This window comes from Eretmochelys imbricata, chromosome 11, assembly GCF_965152235.1.
Source record: "Eretmochelys imbricata isolate rEreImb1 chromosome 11, rEreImb1.hap1, whole genome shotgun sequence".
Lineage (NCBI taxonomy): Eukaryota > Metazoa > Chordata > Testudines > Cheloniidae > Eretmochelys > Eretmochelys imbricata.
In genome coordinates this window covers 13,810,256-13,822,954 of record NC_135582.1, presented here as the reverse complement: position 1 = coordinate 13,822,954, position 12,699 = coordinate 13,810,256, and the positions used below count along the sequence as shown (strand labels likewise).

General features: G+C 43.7%; 1 protein-coding gene across 1 annotated transcript in view; it reads left to right on the top strand.

The window, feature by feature from the left end:
- CFAP221 (cilia and flagella associated protein 221) overlaps positions 1-10,946 on the top strand; it is a 32,266-nt gene extending 21,320 nt beyond the window's left edge. Inside the window, exons 16-24 of the mRNA XM_077830489.1 lie at positions 2,160-2,240; positions 3,595-3,702; positions 3,818-3,994; positions 4,873-5,031; positions 5,481-5,581; positions 6,766-6,858; positions 7,097-7,207; positions 8,782-8,847; positions 10,814-10,946. Coding sequence (XP_077686615.1) covers positions 2,160-2,240; positions 3,595-3,702; positions 3,818-3,994; positions 4,873-5,031; positions 5,481-5,581; positions 6,766-6,858; positions 7,097-7,207; positions 8,782-8,847; positions 10,814-10,946 — 1,029 coding nt within the window. The remainder of the gene's footprint in view (positions 1-2,159; positions 2,241-3,594; positions 3,703-3,817; positions 3,995-4,872; positions 5,032-5,480; positions 5,582-6,765; positions 6,859-7,096; positions 7,208-8,781; positions 8,848-10,813) is intronic.
- Positions 10,947-12,699: the final 1,753 nt, after the last annotated feature.

Below are 12,699 nucleotides of genomic sequence, written 5' to 3'. Positions count from 1 at the left end.
ACTCTGTACAATCTCCTAACTCTGAACAATGCCCAGCACAGGACAGTGCAGTCAGAATGAGATAAGTGGCTGTAAGGCTACTAAAAATACCCCCAAATGTTGGTATCACTTAGTAACACACCTTAGACTCTTGTTTCCTATAAAGAATGAATTCCCACACTGCATATTATAGAAGAGAGTCAGTGCATTAACCATTCTGACCAACCAAAAGGTCATTTCCCTTTCTCATATTAGTATTTGTCCTCAAACAGGAAGAGATCTTGAAAGGCCAATAATCTTTAGAGAGCTCTGTTCTAAGATCATGTGTTTGTATCTGAAAACTGACTGTATGGTTCAACAGGTCTGGAGCTCCTTGCAATACACAATCATTGTATGGATTTACACACTGTTTGTATATAAACCAGAGGTTTTAGACCATGTGCAACTTCTGTTAATCACCTGGTTTTGTTCATCACTTGCAGGGTCCCTTAAGACAGGTTTCACCGTGTAAGATTCTTTAAAGATTGCTGTAAAGATCCCATTAACCTCACTGGGAGTTGCAACTTTATAAGTGAGGGCAGAGTTGGGCTTGGAACCTTTTTTCCATTTCAAGAGTAGTTGAAGATGTGCCCTTTATTTTGAATTGCTGCAGAGACACAGATGCAGATGAAAAATCACACAAATGGAGTCCTCTTGCACACAACTGGCAGGATTCCTCCAGGGGAGAGACTGATCTTGCAGGGTGCATGGGATAAGAGATACACAACAATATCACATGAAGAAACAGACTAGCTCTGACATTGATATAGGTTAACCTCCATGTACAAAGAGTCAAAGAGGTGGTGAGACCATCTAACAGGATACTTATTAATGATAATACCCTGCTCTTATATAGCCCTCTTCATCAGTAGATCTCAAAGCACTTAACAGAGGAGGTTAGTATATTTATCCCAGTTTTACAGATGGGGGGACTGAGAGTCGAAGTGATTTGCCCAAAATCATCCAACAGGCCAGTGGCAGAGCCAGGAATAGAATCCACATCTCCTGAGCCCGTGTCAAGTGCTCTGTCCATTTGCAAACACAGTCTCCTCTTATTTAAATGCGACAGTGATAGTTGTCTTACAAATGTCTGTGCTAAAGGACTAAAAGCATGATTAAGGCTAAGATTTTGTCATGGTTATTTTTAGTAAAAGTCACGGCCAGGTCACATGCAATAAACAAACATTCACAGAAGCTGTGACCTGTCTGTGACTTTTGCTGCTGCGGCTCCATGGTTTCCCCCACCACAGTGGTGGCTGGGAGCTGCAGGGTGACCATATTTCTCCAACAGAAAACGGGACACCCCCAGCCGCTCGCGTGAGGTGCCCTTTCCCCGCATAAGGCTGTCTCCCATAGCTGGAACCTTGAGGAGGGCCCCCTTAGGAGTCTGTCACCTGTCGCTGGAACTCTGCCAGGGCCCCGTTGGCTGCCAGCTCCAGAGTCCTGCAGCTCCTTGGACTGAAGCAGAGAATGTCTTGGAAGTCTTTGGAAGTCACGGATTCCGTGTCTTCCATGACCTCGGTGACATAAACATAGCCTTATGCACGATGTAGTCAGACAACGCACAAAGACATAATCATGCATATGGCCAGACCTTTTACAGCTTTCCCTAGGCTTCTGGGTTAAAGCCCAAAGGGTCTTTAACTTCCAGGAGAACATCTAAGCGCCCATCTGAGCTGATGACCGTTGTACATTGAAATGCTAACAAACCATAATCCATGAGGACTCCAACAGCAATGCAGATATAAACTCAGAGAATTCACCTGTGAAATTCCTTGTATACCATGGTGGCTATATGACAAAAACAAAACATCAAATACTGTTAATTCAGACAATAGGTTTATTAAAAGTACTGTCAAAATAGTGAAAAAAATGAAGCGTTACATTTTATTAACTGCCCTTTATTGTCCTCATGTTCATAATAATGCAGCGATGGCTGGAGCAGATTGAAATTTGATTTTTTCGGGGAGAAAAAATTTCACTGAAATTTCAACAACCGAAAAAGGCAGGAAGAAGATGCTGATAAAATGTTTCCAAAATTTTTTCCCCATTTTTCCAACTGGCTGTATTGATGACTTATTTCAGCTGAAAAAGAAAATGCCCAGTATATTGTTGTGTCTTAAAATACTGTATTGTTTCAGGCTCCCGATGGTCTTGGTCCAGTTCCTGTCAAGTCTTTAGACGTGAAAGTCAAGCACATTCACCCATTCTACGACTTAAAGGTGAGACAATACAGCTTAGTCACTCACCTGTGTCATACTGCTTTCTTTCATTAGGGTTAGTGTGACATAAGAAATACAGTGCCGCATTTAGTGTATGAACCAGTTGTCCCTGTCATTCAGGTCAATGGGAGTTTTGCCCAAGTAAGGACTGTGGGATTTATCTTTTGTTAGCTCCCTAAATGTGTGGGCTCATTTGCGGTATTAATGGAGAGTCAGCAGTAGGGGGCAGTGCAGAGGCGCACCGCCCCAGCGTGTGACCTCTTCGAGCCATTGCACCTCAGACAGACTTTCTACTGATACAACTGCTATGATTTCTTAAATAGGACTACTTGCATGGGTAAGGGCTAGTGACATAGTCTGCAGGTTCAGACTCTCCATGTTGAGTGTCAGTCCATGTTCTCACCAAGTTGATGAAGACCACATCATAGCCATGAGATTCTGTGTCCCCAGTGGATGGTGTCTCCAGTGCTCTACTCTCCTGCTCTCTCAGCTACTTAAATCATAAGACTGAAGACAGCCTTTGAGAAACTATATGACTTGGTCTTACTAGTCTTTTGATTCAAGGGGCCTGATCTCACATTTCTCGCACATTTCTCATTGAATTCAAGAATTGAGCATGCAAGGAGTGCAGGATCTGGCCCCAAAGCAAATACCAGATTCCCCTGATAAAAGTTACAAAAAAGGGAAGACATGATTTTTTTTCTAGGTGCTGTGTATTCCACCAATTTGGATAGTAAATACAGACTAGTATCTCGATCTTCAGCTATATCTTTATTGTTCTCAAGCTTTGTGAATCCAGAACCTATTTTTTACCTTCTCACCTCTAAACCCTCCTCCCTCACAATTTAGAAAATGAGAAAGGCTAAATTCTATCACCCCTAAAGTCAGGAGATTCCACTGGGCTTAAATCAATGCTGAATTTGGCCAAGTCTTTGTTTTGTTGATTACAACAAGCATAGAAACAACATTGCTTAAAGGAGCTCTTAATTTTTGTTCCTGTTTGTACCTTTGCTGCTGTTCCATTTTATTTTCACATACCAGTGTTAGGTGTATTACGCAAACACAGCTTTCTGCCAGCCCATCAATCTTGTTTGTGCAAGAAATTATTACTTCACACATAATCCTTTATAGAAAACATCTAGAGTGAAAACATTCCTTCACAAATTCATTTGACTGTAGAGGGCTTAAGCATTTTTGCTCATAGTTTTCGTCATATGTCACTGTCACCAAATGATGGTCCAAACATCTGTTACAGCAAGAGACCGTGTGAAGTGTCCATGTTAGAGCTGGAAAGTTAGAACACACTGACCTCCATACACATGTGTTGCAATAAATCATCTTCATTTGTACCTAGGTTCCTCAGCACTTGAGCATTATGGGGTACCAGCCATTTTGTACACACTATGCATCAACAAGTTATAAACCTCAAAAACTTTCCCGACCACTAAAGCAGGGAGCCAAGGTAACAAGACAACCAAAATCCATTATTTGGTTTCACTGCATAGCATTTTGTTACAATATTTTACATCAAAACTCCCTCTGCACCCTGAAAACATTTGTCTTCTGAATTATTCCAGGATGAGCTGATCTCAATAGTAACTTCTCCAAAGCCACACCTCAGTCCTCCCTCTCCACCAGAGGGTCTACACAAACACCCGGGAGAGAAATCCGAGGAAAAGGCCATGAGCCTTTTAAACCTGGCAGCTCCCAAAGCATTACTCCAGCCTCCAGACAGTCACCCACTTCGCATATTTGTAAGTAAAACTTGGCTCTAGTAAAGCCTCCAAGGAGCTGAGGGAAATGTACGTTTGCTCCATTACAGGGTTGGTAAGGAACTGGAAGACAATTACCTTCCTTAGGTTTATATATAAAAACGGTGTGCCACAGGGCTAGATGGTGCTGTAAGGCACAGCCCTGCTATGGAGAGGCCAGAGCCACACTCCCACACCTCCAGGGGGGAGCAACAGGTAAGTGCTGAATGACATCCAGAGCTCCCCAGCACGTACCCACTACCACAATCTATGGGGGCTGCAGCCAGTCCCTGGGACCCCACCTCATCTGCAGGTCAGCACAGAGGAGGGCCATGGTTTTGCCTCATCTCCAACCCTTATGTGGCATCGTGCACCTCCTCACGTGGGATAGGGTTGGCACAATTCTCTTGCACTCAGGGTCTGCAGTTCTGCATGGTCTTTAGGCAGAATGAGAAAGGGTTGGAGGAGGAATGCTCCTTGGGTTCTGTGTATCCATCTATCTTAGCGTGTTCTATAGTGCCCATGATCATAAGTGGATTTTCAAAGGTATTTAGATGCCTAAAGAGACTGCTAGATGCCTAGTGGGATTTTTAAAAGTGCCTAACTCCCATTGAAACCAATGGGCCAGGAGTGGTCCCAGGCAGTGTCTGTTGCTAGCCATGTTCCATAGGGGATCATAGGACTGACTTAGACCTGGGGTAGAGGGGAGGAAGGAGAGATCAGGTGTTGAGTTGAACTAAAGAGGCAAAGTGGGATCTAGGTGGTGGAGTTTGAGCTGGGAATCCTTTTCTAATTAATGACAAGAACTGAATTTTTCAGTGACAGATTTGTTCAAAGGGCTCAATTATTCTTTTAAATCTCTTCTTTGTGTTTGTTTTCAGAACCCTACTCCAGGATTGTATGTCTTTATGCAGCCTTTGGACTATTCAGAAACAAACATTGAGTATCATCTTTGCCCTCATCCAAAATATAGATTCACCAAAGAATATCCCATAGGATCCAGCATTCCAATTACACAAAAGAAATTTCTGCATCACAAGGTACAGCTTTTGGTTTCAGTTGAAATATTAGTTGCAAAACATGCAAGTCAGCAGAGAATTTGCCTTGTAGACTCAAATAGAACATAAACAGTTATCCCAAATGGAAGATGTGTTAGCTATTAATGACATATGCAGCTGATTATTAATATTTATGGGTAAACGTGATTGTTCATTGCTTGAAGCTTGTTCCTCCCTAGGGCTTCTCCATGTCCTTTCTGCAGCAGCCCTAAGGATCTCCTCACGATTTCCCTCTTTTAACCCCCATACTGCATCTCCAGGACCCTGCACTGGAGCCAATAACTTTTCAGATGAAGAGAACTGAGGCTCAGTAAACACAGGCTTTAACCAAGCAAAGATAGGCATTCCCTCCTGCACATATTTCTTCCACCCTTCCTCTCTTTACTGATTGCATTTTACAGGCATGGTCACTGGGACTGTTGTTGTTTCAGGAAGTCATTCGAGGAGTAACGTACTGGAGACGATTCCCGTCGGTGGTTTATTCAGCCTTGTCTAATGCTCCCACTCTGGGAAGCACAGTGATGCATCATTGGTAAGAAAGAGTTTGAACATCAGACACCTTCATCCGGGCGAGATTCTGCCACCCTTACTCATATCGACCAGTAACTAATGCCACACATTGTCCCATTGAAACAAAGGGGACTATGTACAGAGTAAGTTACTACTCACTGCGCCCAGTTCACTGAAGCCAGTGGAAAGACTCACATTGACTGCAGTGAGCAGTGGATCAAGCTCAGTGTGAGTAAGGGGGGGCAGAATCTAGCCTTGTAAGTGGCATTTCAGTCTAATAAGAGCCGACCTTATGGACTAAGACTGTTTCCCACTTCAGCCCCCGGCACCGGGGGGAGGTACTAGCAACTCAGCTCTGCATATGCTGCATGTGTGAGGGTGTCAGCAAGAGACGTGACATCTAAGACACAGGCATCTGATTGCAGCATCTCTCTCCCTTCCCTCCCCTCCCCACTGCCACTGTGGGTTGCAGCAGCTTTGCTTCTTTACTTACCCTGGTCCCATAGTTCTAGCTCAGCAGAGGGGAAGAAGGAGATGCTAATCCACTTGGATCATAGCACTTAGACCCCAATTCAGAACATACTTAAATCCATCCCTGTTCAGCAGGGGTCGGACCAAAAGCCCATTGAAGTCAATGGGAGTCTTTCAATCGTACTTAACTATAAGCAGGTACTTAAGTCCCCTTGAATCCAATGAAATGTAAGTACCTGCTTAAAATTAGCGCATGCTTCAGTGCTTTGCTAAATTGAGGACTTAGTACCTACTACAGCTATCTGCATTAGCACTGTGAACACTCATAGCTGAATGAAAACCTAACTCTGACCATTTCAAAACCTGGGTGCCTAATGTTAGGTATCTAAGCTGATGTTCAGGCACTTAAATAGATGGCCTGACTTTCAGAGGTGCTGAGCACTCATAGCTGCCATTGTGGTTAATGGGAGCTGCAGCTACTTTGAAAATCAAGCTACTTATTTAGGTGTCTAAATATGTATTCAGCTGCCTAACTTTACCAATTTTGTATCTAACCTTTAAAGAACAAAAATGTGCTTTGCTGACTCACGTGTCTGTAGCTAGCTGATGTATTTGCTTTCCAAAGTATCTGGATTTTCCAGAATATTTGCAATGTGAAGGTCCCCAAAACATATTTATCATGTGCCATTACCCTTCCCTTCCCATCTCAAACATATGATTATGTCATTTCCACAGTAGAGATCCCTACAATTTAGATATGCTTCCAAGGGACGTACCACCAATGCTGGATGACTTACCCGAGAGAGACAAGGAAAATATAACTGGCTAGTAAGTTTCCTCTCTATAATTTATTTAATGTAATTTGCACTGAGTTTTTAGCACCTGTGTGTGTGTATGAGTGTGTACATATAGCATATGTATAAAAACACTCACAGAGCGACAAAGAAGTACAGATGGTTCTTCTTGCATAAAGCATCCTTTTGTTTTCCCAGGCTAAAAAATATAGGACAGGTGAAAAATAATAATAGGTAAAAACTAAGTGGTTTTTTAACTTACTCATTTTCAGTGAGGCTGAAGGTGAGTTAAAAGTGGTTCTTACTCCGGATATGCTGAAAGCTGAATTTCCGCAGATTGAATCAGGGGAAGAAGCCAAAAGTAAACCACTGAAAGATGGAAGGTAAATCTGTATCTATTTAAATATAGGGAAGATGCTTGCAACGAATTTGAGGGCACTTCTCTTGTTTAGGTTTATGTACAAGCTCATTGCTGAAGTCCCCTAGCAGTGCCACCATTAAGATGACGTTCAGATCGTGCACTTGGCGTGGGACTGAGTCCCTGTGTTTCACGCTTTAAGATTAGAATTTAGTCTCCGAAATAAAAAGAATGAGGAGTACTTGTGGCACATTAGAGACTAACAAATTTATTTGGGCATAAGCTTTCGTGGTCTAAAACCCACTTCATCGGATGCTTGGAGTGGAAAATACAGTAGGAGGATATATACATACAGAGAACATGAATTTGTTAGTCTCTAAGGTGCCACAAGTACTCCTCGTTCTTTTTGCTGATACAAACTAACACAGCTACCACTCTGAAACCTGTCTCCAGAATAAAACACACTCATTCTTCTTGGGCCAGGTGAATTTTCTATAACTTTTTTTTTGGTCAGATATTTACTGACACTGGCAGAGGAAATGAGTCCTTTGAAATTTCCCTTGGGATGGTGGTGTTTGTTTTAGACTTCCCTGGCGAAAGAATCACGGCTTCCCACACATAGTCATTCCCATGGCGTCTCACACACAAACTGCTTTTCAAATGTCACATTTATAAACACAAAGAGCTATTCCCCTTTTTTGGTATAATCTGGTCTCTGCAAGGAAAAGCAAAGGGACCAGTCAAGTTCTGCCAGTGACTTCCATTCTCCAATACTTCTAGACTGACATTGTAACACTGCTACACTGCATTGCATCCACAGCTCAGCACAGGGATTCTGAGGAGCCAGGCTGGCCAGCTGGGGGATGGGGAGTGCTCTGGGGAACGGACAGGGGTTTTGTAAATTAGGTGATGGGGGAGAAGTACGGCTAACTCTATTGTCTGGACTTCAATATGTATTAGATAACAACTCTGTGGGGAGATAAGTGAGGGTAACCACACTTGTGGGGAGCTGTAGAAGAATGTGAGGGGGGCTGAAGAGGGCAGGGAAGGTGGTAAAATATGATGGTGAGCATGGTATTCTGGAGGTAGGGGGTTTGAGCCAGAGGCAATGTGATCTGGCAAAATGAATGCAAGGTTAGGTATGAGGTGGTCCTGTGTTCTAACCCTGGCTCTGTCACTGACTCACTGTGACTTTAGGCCAATTGCTTCATCTCTCCGTGCTTCAGTTTTGCTATCTGTAAAATGGGGATAATAACGTTTACCTGCCTCCCTCACAAAGCGGTTGAGAGATCAACTAATCCAGAGATTTGAATTTGCAGGCTGTGATTTTCAAAGTCCCCTAATTCCCATGAATTTGAAAAGGAATTGAGTTTCCAAACCCTGGACTCAGCGTATCATCCATAAAGCATTATATAAATGCCAAGCATTATGGCGACTGTAATTACTGTAATCTCTGTAGTGTCAATTGCTGGTAATTTATAGTACATAAGCACCTGGGTTTACTTATGTACTGCTTTCTCTATTTCCTCTCACTGTGTTGCTTAGAACATGAGGATCTGGAATAGTTAGTGTGAATAAAAAATGGCCTTTTTCTCCTAGCGATACAGCCCTGGATGTTAAACTTGATTCCAGCAACACAGTGGATACCTCGGCTCCTGTTTCTGGGTAAGAAGATGTGTGACTGTAAGATTCAGTCTTTTAAAATTCTGTTTTCTACAAAGCTAAAAAAAGCAGCCACCCTACTTTAAACACATCTTGGATCAGGAGACAGACTGGCCCACGGCTTTAGAATGAACTCCCAAAGGAACCAAAGACCATCACAATCCTCACCACCTTTCACTCTAAGTGCAGGGCACATTTCTTTGACCTGGCTTTCTCTAACAAACAGTTGTGTGTGCATGTGTGTGTGTTATAAAAAATCAAAACAAAAACACTCCCTACTCACACTTCTCCCCCCAGGGAGCGGATGAAAGAACAGACATGTGACAGGTATTAGTCATACGGTTTAATACATGACCAGAAGGCACTTACATACTTTATTAATGAACACAGCATAAGAACCTCTATTGAACAGAGTAGAATATTGCATTAGAAATGTTCTGTTCATTGAGCTTTGAGTACTTCTGCACTAGCCAGAGGAGACTGTGTTGTTGAGATTACTTTGCAGGTGATCACAAACTCCCATTAGCATTAGTTGTAGACCAGTGATTACATCTGCTAGAGAATATATTTTGCTATTCTTAGGCCAACATGACGGTGGGCTTTTTGGTTTGGTTTTCACCTTCCTCTAAAGCATCAGAGATTGGCCACAGCAGGAGGTGGGATACTAGATGGGGTAGACCAGAGCAGGGAATCCTCTTTCTCAGAGGCTGTGTCTTGCTCACATGTTCAAGGTCAAACTGATTACTAGTTGAGAGTTGGGAAGCAATTTTCCCCCAGGTCAGATTAGCAGGCACCTTGGGGGTTTTCACCATTCTCTGCAGCCTGGGCTATGGATCGCCTGCTAGGATCATCTGGGCATATCTCAGCTAATCAATTCCCTGCCACTGCAGGAGGCTCAGGCACTACTGGCACCTTGGTCTCTCCTGTTCTCTGCTGTGGCACACAATAGCTTAGTCTTCTGAGGACTGAAATGCTTTGGTCTCCCTAAAGTCACTGGGCTCAACATAGGGGTATCTGGTGAAATTTAATGGCTTGCAATATAAAGAAGGCCAGACTAGATAATCTGATGGCCCCTTCTGACTTTAAACTATGAAACTGCTTCTCCATGGAGCTGCCAAGACGTGGAGTTTGAATTTATTCTCGGGGTACTTTATTGTGCAAGGATACAGGCTCTGCGTCTTGGCTACAAAGAACCTTGTGGTTTGATGGCCAAAACAACCAGAATAAGTATGAAAAATTGTGATTCTCATCCCAATGCTGAGTTGCCCACAGTTACTTTGTCCACATTGCTATACAGAGGACTGAGGACAGGCCTGGGAAATGGTAGAGCCTGGCCAATGGGTCTGGGAACTGCATAAATCCACAGGTCACAATCCCCATGTTGAGGGAGAGGACACAGAAGACAGTGGCTGCTGCTACAGCCAGTAGGCAGTAATACAACTTACAGACACATACATAATACATAGACTGGCTTAGCGTTTCCTGCATAACAGATTTGGGGAAAAGTTCTCTATTTGCTTGAGCTCTATGATGGGGAAACCGAGACTGTGTTAAAACAGTTAGGCCCAATTCAGTGTCTTTTGATGCCAGTGGAAGTCCCTTGCATTCTCAGTGGAAGGCTCGTTAGCATTATTGTATATGTGTGTGTGTTTTACTGGATTATACCATTTACATTTTTCTAAATACTCTCTTGAAATTGCTCCTAGTACATTCATACTGTGAGGCAAGTAGTTAGCTCCCCAGTCAGCAATTAGCTGAGCTCAGAAGGAATGCCTCCTTCACAGTTCTTGTTACCCTTTTCAATACTGTATATACTCACGTAGAACAGTACTTATATAGGCCTTACTGAAGTTATTTCCTGCCCTTAAAAAAAGGGTGAATATGACACATTGAGATGAATGGCTCTCTTTAGTTTTGTCACCTTTATGTAACAGTTTACCTTGTTATAAATATAAATTACTTTCACCATCTCCTGCAGAGACCCGAGAGACCATCTGGATTGGTATTTGCAATCCCAGAATAGCAAACTCAGAGAGAGGCTGCAAGGACACATGGAAAAAATGAAGCAGAAAGCACTCAACAAAACCCTCATTCTGGAATAAACTAGTTCACAAACTCCACAATTCAGTCACTAATGTGCTGTATCTCAGCCCCACAGTATTGCTGGTTCAGGACTTCTGTATCTGTGCAGAACAGGTATGAAATTATGTTCAACAAGCAACAGACTCCTGTGTAGGCCCAAGCACCCTCTAGTATAATCTCAACTATGGCCCTTACTGTGTATATTGTATATGAGCTTAATGATCTCTCCGTGAGGGATTTCTTCCCTATGTGCTCATTCATTGTGCACTGGGGTTAACTGCTGGAAAACTACCCCTGCACAGATATTTTGTAGTTTTATATACAACTTTTCCCCTCATCTATTTAATGGACTCCCTTTCCTCTGCCACTAAGTACTGTTATATGCATTTTGTCTGAGAGTGCTACTTTCAAATAAAATGTAAAAAATCAACATGAAGAAATTGTTTGGATTTCATTAATTTTTGTATTGTTTGGATATAGACTTTGCACACATGCTAGAATAAATTCCATGGCTGAGCTGCAATACAGCCCCGTGGCCTGTCCGTGAGTTGTTGCATGTGGGTCACTGACGACTGGTCGACACTGGGAATTTACAGCAGCCTAGCTACACCACTCAGGGGTGTGACAAATCTACACCCTGAGAGATGTAGCTATGTCAACCTACCCCATGGTGTAGACAGTGCTAGGTTGATGGAAGAATTCTTCTGTCGACTTAGCCACTGTCTCTGAGGCCATGTCTACACTACCACTTATGTCAGCAAAACTTCTGTCACTCAGGGGTGTGAAAAAATACCCCTGAGCAACATACAGTAGAACTTCAGAGTTATGGACATGTCAGGAATGGAGGTTATCTGTAACTCTGAAATGTTCGTAACTCTGAACAAAACGCAGCTCTGGCTCCAGCAGTTCACGCTCCGGGCCAGGTTCCAGAGGCAGCTAGGCAGCTTCTAAGCTTGTCCCCCTCTTGACCAGGGTGGTGGTGATGAAAACAACAGGTCCCCCTCCCAGCGGGGGGTGTCTGTGAAAACAGCGCTCCCCACTCCTGGCCAGGGGAGGGAGGTGAATACAGCACCCACTGCTTACAGGAAAGCAGCACAGACCCCAGTGCTGCTCCTGCTCTGGCTGCCTTGGGCTGGCAGCGGGGGCTCACAGCTTTGCCTGCGAATCTCAGCATATTCAACTCCTAGCTGTAAGTGGGTGCCCCGCGCACAGGGGTGGGGGGTAAGGAAAAGGGTGGGGACAGGCAGCCCAGATGTGCCTACCTTTTAAGATGCAATAGAGGCACAATACAGTATTTGCTTTTGTTGTTCACTACTGCCTGATTGGTTACTTCCGGTTTCACATGGTGTCCGGTTGACCAGTCAGTCTGTAACTCTGGTGTTTGTATCTTCGAGGTTCTACTGTAAGTTTCACTGGCACAAGTGGTAGCGTGCATAGCCTTATGTCGGAGGGAGAGCCTCTCCTGCCGGCATAGCTACCGCCGTTCATGGAGGTGGTTTTATTATGTCAATGGGGGAGAGCTCTCTCCCTTCAGCATAGAGCGGCTACACGAGCGATCGTACAGCAGCGCAACTGTATCTCTGTAAGCTTGCTCATGTAGACATGGCCTCTGGGCGGTGGATCACCTACAGTGACAGGAGAACCCCTCCCATTGCGGTAGCGTGCACTGAAGTGCTACAGCAGTGCAGCTGCAGCTGTATGCTGAAGCATTTTAAGTGTAGACATACCCTGACTCTTAACCTCCACCCTAAGCTGTTCACTCAAGCTTTGTAC